The 8,453-nt window shown below is 38.0% G+C and overlaps 1 protein-coding gene across 1 annotated transcript; it reads left to right on the forward strand.

Moving 5' to 3' along the window:
- Nucleotides 1-266: 266 nt before the first annotated feature.
- LOC112186703 (cellulose synthase A catalytic subunit 5 [UDP-forming]) lies at nt 267-7,876 on the forward strand. Its single transcript, XM_024325204.2, has 13 exons — nt 267-849; nt 2,035-2,230; nt 2,321-2,553; nt 2,696-2,795; nt 2,959-3,142; nt 3,276-3,542; nt 3,690-4,035; nt 4,183-4,320; nt 4,814-4,939; nt 5,275-5,761; nt 5,884-6,080; nt 6,170-6,520; nt 6,879-7,876. The coding sequence occupies exons 1-13, from the start codon at nt 769-771 to the stop codon at nt 7,458-7,460; spliced, it is 3,288 nt and encodes a 1,095-aa protein (XP_024180972.1). The 5' UTR covers nt 267-768; the 3' UTR covers nt 7,461-7,876.
- Nucleotides 7,877-8,453: the final 577 nt, after the last annotated feature.

Here is an 8,453-nt window from a genome sequence, read left to right on the forward strand (position 1 = left end):
TTTATGTCTCCATCATCTCCATTTCTTCACTCTCTCACTCTCTCTCTCTTCTTTGTTAGCTCTGACCTGTCCTCCATTTATTTTTCACCTAAAATTCCAAGCGTTAAAAGAGGTAACTGGGAAACTCGTACACTCCCACAACAAAAACAAAACCAAACACAAAAATTTATACAAGGAAGATAAAAAAAAAAAAGTTTCGATCTTTCTTTTGTTTTTTGTTGTTGGGTTTTTTTTTTTTTTTTTTTCTCTTCTTCTTCTTCTTCTTCTGGGTAATTGAATATCTTACCAACTCCGGTGGGGGCACAACCCAGCGCCACCACCACCATCTGGGCCCCCACTATCCTTTTTTTTTCTCTCTCTCTCTCTCTCTCTCTTTCTCGATCACAGCATCATAATAATCACACATTACGATTTCTGATTTGCATTTCTTTCCATTTTCTTCTTCTTTTTTAGTTGTTGTTTCTCTCTACGCGTCTCCATTTACAGTGTCGTCTCATTTTCTATCTGTCTCTCCAAGATTGGTATTAAGCTCGGTACAGGTTGAGACCAGCCAGGTTACCGGGGGGAGAGGGAAATTACTGTAACGCCCCGGGGAGAGTGTCTTTTTTCTTATATAGGTTTGGCCTGTATGCGGGTTTTGAGTGTGGAGAGGAGAAGTGGTATCTTTTTGGCGAGTCGGGGGGCCACCGGACTCGGTGAAAGATCTGTTTTGGATTGAGTTTTTTTGTTTTTGTTTTTGGGTTTTGGATTGTGTTTTTTTTTTTTTTGATGGACACAAGAGGGAGACTTGTTGCTGGTTCTCACAACAGGAATGAGTTTATTCTCATCAATGCAGATGAGGCTTCAAGGGTAAGAGGCAACCCAATTCATTGTTCTTTGTGTTTTTGTTGGTTTTGTGCTATACCCATTTTCTGATTTTGTTGTTTGCAATCTGGGTCTAATGAAATGCCATATATTTTGTGAGTTTTTTTTTTTTGGTGATTTTTGAGTGATGCTAATAGTTTGGGGATTGCTTTATTTTTGCTGCTTTTGTTTTTGATTGAAGGAAGATTTTAATTTTACCATGCCTGTTTATGCATATATCTGTGTTTTAGTTTCCCTTATGATTTTTATACTCTTTAACTTGATTGGTACCAGCTTTCTGTGTTAGGCTTGTTCTCTGTCTTCACAAAACTGATTTGAGAAGGAGGAGTTAGATTTGGATTTTGATGTGAAGTCTGACCTCACTACTTCTAAAGTGTCAGCTCTTTAGAGTCTAGAATCTCCTTTTTTTTTTTCCTTTCTTTTTGTGTTAGTAGATTACTGAGAAATAGTTGGTTCATCGCTATTGCAACTGCTGAATCTATCGGAGTTAAGCATTTATTTCTTGAACTTACTACAGCAATTCCAATAAATTATTCTATTAGAGATTTACAGTCTTCATTATTCTCAAAAAAAAAAAAAAAGATTTACATTCGTTACCGACAAGTTTTGTATGAAATTGTGTTGTCAGTTATCTCTTTTTTCCTTACATATTACCCCACAATGAAAGGATGGAGAAAGTAGGTAGTAGTCTAGTAATGTACAAAGAGTGAATGTGTGAGCTAGACAGATGAAATGATTTTTTCTTTATTTGGAGAAGTTTGCTAGATGCAGTTGTAAATGTAAGCGATAGAATAGGTTTCTCTATTGGATGAACTGTTAAAAAGTTGTATAAAAATGTAGATAAGTTGATCATTTTGGGTTACGTTGTAATTGAACGTCTTTAATCATCCTAGAAACATTTTACTTTACTTGTTTGGGCGAGTAGCCAGTTGAAGTTCATCACTATAATATTGTTTCTGCTGAACTATGCTGGATAGGGGGTTGGGAAGGTCTGGAAAACCCTCAGTAAATGTATAATGAACACAGTAAGATATTTGAGCTGCATTTTTGACTTATCATTTATAAATGTAATTGACTTTCTCTATGAAATTTCAAGAAGATGTAAAGACAGAAACTTTTACATTGCATAGTAAGTTGTCACCGTTGTTAATGTCTTTCGGGGTTTTACAGATAAAGTCTGTGGAAGAACTGAGTGGACAAATATGTCAGATTTGTGGTGATGGGATTGAGATTACAGATGATGGAGAGATCTTTGTAGCCTGCAATGAATGTGCCTTCCCTGTATGTAGAGCCTGTTATCAGTATGAAAGAAAAGAGGGAAATCAGGCTTGTCCCCAGTGTAAAACCAGATACAAGCGCATCAAAGGTAAGTCACTTTGTACATTATATCAGATGCATTTACTTCGATTTCCCACTTAAATTCAAAACCATCTCTAACTAGTGATACAAATTGCAGGTACTCCTAGGGTTGAAGGTGATGAAGAGGAAGATGATATCGATGATTTGTACAATGAGTTTTGTTATGGGAATCTTGATGCTTTGGGCTCACATCAAGTTGCTGAGGCTGTGCTGTCTTCACACCTTAATGTTGGTCGCGGTTCCCACTATAATGCCAGAATTCCCACACACACAGAACATGATTCCTCAACTCTGGGTTCTGAAATCCCACTCTTGACCTATGGCGAGGAGGTAAATCAGTTGGAAATTTAGTGGCGTCCTGTGTATAAGTGCATGCATGTGAACCTATGACTATGTTTTGTATGCCACAGCATGCAGACATTCATATAATAAGTGGCCTCTACTGATGTTTATCTTATGCCATTTGTTTTAGGATTCTGAGATATCTTCTGATCGACATGCGCTTATTGTACCTCCATATATGGGTCATGGAAACAGAGTCCATCCTGTGCCTTTTCCTGATTCATCTCCTTGTAAGTCATTTATTTATTTTATTTTGTTTTGGGTCAAAGTACATTACATGTCTCGTGCATACTTGTAAATTTTGTTATCTTGCACCCCCTTTGCCAACACAACATTAGGGCTGGTCCCCTTCATTCTATGCATGTACTAATCATTGTAATTTGAATGTATCAGTGCAACCTAGACCAATGGTTCCTAAGAAAGACATTTCAGTATATGGGTATGGGAGCGTGGCTTGGAAAGATCGAATGGAAGAGTGGAAGAGAAAGCAAAATGACAAACTTCAGGTGGTAAAGCATGAAGGAGATAATGGTGGTGGAAACTTTGGTGGAAAGGAAGATGATGTTGATTTGCCCATGTAAGTGACTATTCAAAACTTAACGGAAGTAAAAAGAAGAAAAAAAACTACACATTTGATGTGAGAATTAATCGGTTTCTCCATTCATTCACTATTTGGTACATTTACAAGCTTTATTTGTATACATTATCAGGATGGATGAAGGCAGGCAGCCACTTTCAAGAAAGATACCCATCCCTTCAAGCAAGATAAACCCATACAGAATGATAATAATACTCCGACTTGTAATCCTTGGCTTCTTTTTCCATTATAGAATTCTCAATCCAGTGAAAGATGCATATGGCTTGTGGTTGACGTCAGTCATATGCGAGATATGGTTTGCTGTTTCATGGATTCTGGATCAGTTCCCCAAATGGTATCCAATAGAACGAGAAACGTACCTAGATCGCCTATCGCTGAGGTAGAAGCAATTACTTACATAGTTCTTTGTTTACATGTCCTTATTATTTTTCTTCTGCTTCCTCGGGGAAGGAAATTTATCATTCTCCAGAAGCTTTGGGGATTTTCCTCAAATACATTGCTTTATAGTTTTCTCTGATCGTTCCAGGTATGAAAAGGAAGGGAAACCATCTGAACTAGCGAGTATAGACATCTTTGTTAGTACAGTCGACCCTTTGAAAGAACCTCCACTAATCACTGCAAACACGGTCCTTTCCATCCTTGCTGTCGATTATCCAGTTGATAAAGTTGCATGTTATGTCTCGGATGATGGTGCTGCCATGCTTACTTTTGAAGCCCTTTCTGAGACAGCTGAGTTTTCCAGGAGATGGGTCCCTTTTTGTAAGAAATATAGCATTGAGCCTCGAGCCCCAGAATGGTACTTCTGTCAGAAGATTGACTATTTGAAAAATAAGGTTCATCCTGAATTTGTTAGGGAAAGGCGTGCAATGAAGGTATGTGACTTGTTTCCCATCATTTATTGTACAGAATTCATTGCTACTTCTAAAGGTTATTTAGGTTCTGGTTTTGGATGTAATGTTCGTCCTATAAAATTTTATAGAGTTTACATTAATGATTTTTATCTAATTTTTATTGTGCAGAGAGACTATGAAGAATTTAAAGTTAGGATTAATAGTTTGGTTGCCATGGCACAAAAGGTTCCGGAGGATGGTTGGACAATGCAGGATGGTACTCCCTGGCCTGGGAACAATGTACGAGACCATCCTGGCATGATTCAGGTGGGATTATATTCTTTCATTTAGTTATTCTCTGCTATCTTTGTATAATGAAATTACAAAGTAAGTTACCCAGACGGGGCTTTTTCTTTTCCCATATTTCTCTTGAGATGTTGTCATTCCACTATATATTGTGTGCAACTGTGCATCTATGCTGCAGTCCAATTGGTTATGTTTGTATAAATTCCTCTAGGTTATGTTAAAGATTATTTGTATGACACACACACACACACACGTGTATGTTATGCATGCTACCAGGCATGATTTGTGTACAACACAGCACTGATGAAGTGTATAAACAAATTTGGGCTTATTGCAACATTTTTACTGTTATTATCTTACTATTTTTTCTTTTGGTAATTGCCTTTGGGAAACAATAAGATAATGACACTAAAAATGCAGCAATAAGGCATGTATATTGGGTGGGATTAGGGATGTATCATGTTACGATGATGATTGTGTAAAATGCACAAAATAATGAAACTTCATTTTGCAGGTCTTTCTGGGTAACAATGGTTTTCGTGATGATGAAGGAAATGAGTTACCTCGTCTGATTTATGTTTCTCGTGAAAAGAGACCAGGATTTGATCACCATAAAAAGGCAGGTGCCATGAATGCTCTGGTAAGCGTTAATTTTCCTCGTTTTATATTTTTATTGCTCATAGACGCTTTTTTATTTTTAGTTTTCGTTTGGTTTTGCAGTCTTTTTTTTTTGTTTGGTGAAACAGGGTTTGGAAACCAGTCATGCTGGGAGGCTCAGCCCCATGCCCATATTTATATAAGTTAGTTTGCTGCAACGGGGGGATGTAATACCTGAACCCCGAGCAAGCATAGTTGCATTACAAATATCCACATATAGAACATCCTGCAAGAAAGCAGGAGCCTCCCAGCATGGTCGCATTACAAGCATAGTTGCTCAGAGTTGATAACTCATGTTTCTTTATTATGTATCTACAGATGCGGGTCTCTGCCGTCATCTCTAATGCTCCTTATCTTCTGAATGTTGACTGTGATCACTACATCAACAATAGCAAGGCCCTCAGAGAAGCCATGTGCTTCATGATGGACCCTACATCAGGGAAGAAAGTTTGCTATGTGCAGTTTCCCCAAAGATTTGATGGGATTGATCGTCACGATAGATACTCAAATCGGAATGTTGTATTCTTTGATATCAACATGAAAGGATTAGATGGTATACAAGGGCCAATATATGTTGGAACTGGGTGTGTTTTCAGAAGGCAAGCTCTTTATGGGTTTGATGCACCTGCCTCAAAGAAACCCCCCAGCAGAACCTGCAATTGCTGGCCAAAATGGTGCTGCCTGTGTTGTGGATCAAGAAAAAACAAGAATGCAAAGTCAAAGAAAGAGAAAAAGAAGAAATCGAAACAGAGAGAAGCATCAAAGCAGATACATGCTGTTGAAAATATTGAAGAGGGAATTGAAGGTAATGGTGGAAAATGAGACATGATTTCATTGTTTCTTTCAATCATTCTTTTTTTTTTTACCCCTAATGGAAAAAAATGAAATATACCATTGCCATGAGACTAAATTGTGTTCGTGTTGCAGAATCAATCTCTGATAAATCATCCCATATGTCCCAACTGAAATTGGAGAAGAAATTTGGGCAATCTCCTGTCTTTGTAGCCTCTGCAGTACTGGAGGATGGTGGAATTCCTCAGGACGTTAGTCCTGCATCTCTCTTGAGAGAAGCCATCCAAGTCATAAGCTGTGGTTATGAAGATAAAACAGAATGGGGAAAGGAAGTAAGTAAATGAAAGATTTTTAAAAGTGTTGGAATAATCTCCAAAATATATTCTTATCACTTAATTGCTATTATTTGAATCTCTAACAGGTTGGCTGGATATATGGTAGTGTTACTGAGGATATTCTGACAGGATTTAAGATGCATTGCCATGGCTGGAGATCTGTTTACTGCATACCCAAGTTACCTGCTTTCAAAGGGTCAGCTCCTATTAATCTGTCAGATCGTCTCCACCAAGTTCTGCGGTGGGCACTTGGATCGGTTGAGATTTTCTTGAGTAGACATTGCCCAATCTGGTATGGATATGGGAGTGGGTTGAAATCTTTGGAGAGGTTTTCGTATATCAACTCAGTTGTATATCCTTGGACCTCCATTCCTTTGATCGTTTACTGTAGTCTGCCTGCCATCTGTCTTCTGACTGGGAAATTCATTGTCCCCGAGGTAAAGTCAACTCTCTTTTTCCTGTTTTCATGACGAATTATTTCTAAATTTGATATGTATGATATGATGGACCAAATTGCATGTGTTACAAAATCCCTTGTGAGTTTGAGGTCTATCATTTTCTTTTACACTTGTAAAGAGTAAACATGTAAATGAGATCCAAAGTTGTTACTCTACCCAATGGAAATCACTTTGTGTTTTTATACTAGGGGCAAATCCGCAAATCCCGCCATTGAAACGTTGTCATTCCCCGTTAGTCTATATCTTAGTTGAAAACTTTCCATGACACAACTGATATAACTTGTATCAATTATTCATGCTCTTGTCTAACTCATGGCTTTATAACTTGAATCTACAGATAAGCAACTATGCAAGTCTTGTTTTCATGGCTCTCTTCTTATCCATAGCTGCCACCGGCATCCTCGAGATGCAATGGGGCGGTGTTGGGATAGATGACTGGTGGAGAAATGAGCAGTTTTGGGTAATTGGAGGGGCTTCATCGCATCTATTTGCTATCTTCCAGGGTCTACTCAAGGTTTTGGCTGGTGTTAACACAAACTTCACAGTTACATCTAAGGCAGCAGATGATGGAGCATTTTCCGAACTTTACATCTTCAAGTGGACATCATTGTTGATCCCTCCTATGACTTTATTAATAATAAACATAGTGGGGGTCGTCGTTGGTATTTCAGATGCCATCAATAACGGGTATGATTCATGGGGTCCATTGTTCGGCAGACTATTTTTCGCCTTCTGGGTCATTATGCACCTCTACCCCTTCCTCAAGGGATTACTGGGTAAACAAGATCGTATGCCCACCATTATTTTGGTTTGGTCCATTCTGCTATCATCAATATTAACTCTTATGTGGGTTCGAATAAATCCATTTGTCTCGAAGGATGGCCCTGTTTTGGAGGTTTGTGGGCTAAATTGTGATTAGATACAAGAATAAAGTTTTAGGTTGTTTCCAGTTCCGGCTTATGATGGTCGTGGAGTTGCAGAAGTATTTGTTCATCCGAGTTCAAACACTTCATACAGATTTCCACATTAGCAAGGGGAATTTTTGTGGAATGGAATCCATAGTTTAGGGGTGTGTAGATAAAGAGGACTGGGGGTGATACATTGTTATTTTTGTTCCATCAATTCTTTTATTACATTCATGTGGGTTAAGATTTTATTTCTGTTGATTTTTTTCTTCAATTTTTTAGCCTCCCTAGGTCATGTATTCTAAACAGCATTGCATTATTATTTATTATTCCCTCTACTTGAGGGTTTCAAACAGGTGTCTCATAAAACTGAGTACTTCACTCACCCTTCTGTTATTTCTGTGCTTATCAATATATCTGTACATGCCTATTTCTGGTGCAAGGTGGTTACACTTTACTGCTCAATTCTGTTGGTTAAATTTGTCATGTTATTTTCTCCATGGGTGGATGTTTTAATACCAGACTACTTTTTTTTTTTTTTTTTTTACTTTTTACTTTTTCCTTTTTCCTTTTTCTTTATTCCTATATAGTTATTGGTGGCCAACTATTCCTCTTCACAATCTGTAAACTGCACCCATAAACTGTTATCTGTTTTACTGTAATCCAGTTCGGGTGAACATCAAACATTGATGGTCTCAGTAAGAAAATGGCTCTGAGGTCTGCGACAGAGAACTCTCTCTCTTACCACCTGATTCGAGTAAGGGCCATTTTCCATGGACTCAGGACAGTTCACAAAGCTATATGTCAACTTAATCAGGATTGCTTTCTACATAAACATTGTTGAATTCCACTGTACTACAAGTTGTGAATAACGTGTAGTTGTTCCTAGTCAAATTTTGACTGCAAAGTCGGGTATAAGTCCATGCAGAACAAACAAACTTAAAACAGACAAACTATGCAGATCATTTTCAGTGAAAGATTAATGTCTTGGGCCAGTGCTTTTCCTG

This window comes from Rosa chinensis, chromosome 2 (genome assembly GCF_002994745.2).
Source record: "Rosa chinensis cultivar Old Blush chromosome 2, RchiOBHm-V2, whole genome shotgun sequence".
In the NCBI taxonomy this organism is placed as follows: Eukaryota; Viridiplantae; Streptophyta; class Magnoliopsida; order Rosales; family Rosaceae; genus Rosa; species Rosa chinensis.

Excerpts from the sequence above, each read along its gene's own strand:
- LOC112186703 (XM_024325204.2), top strand. The coding sequence starts at position 769 with ATGGACACAAGAGGGAGACTTGTTGCTGGTTCTCACAACAGGAATGAG. Across the intron at positions 2,554-2,695 it reads TCTTGACCTATGGCGAGGAG|GATTCTGAGATATCTTCTGA; the intron begins GTAAATCAGTTG and ends CATTTGTTTTAG. Across the intron at positions 3,143-3,275 it reads GATGATGTTGATTTGCCCAT|GATGGATGAAGGCAGGCAGC; the intron begins GTAAGTGACTAT and ends ATACATTATCAG.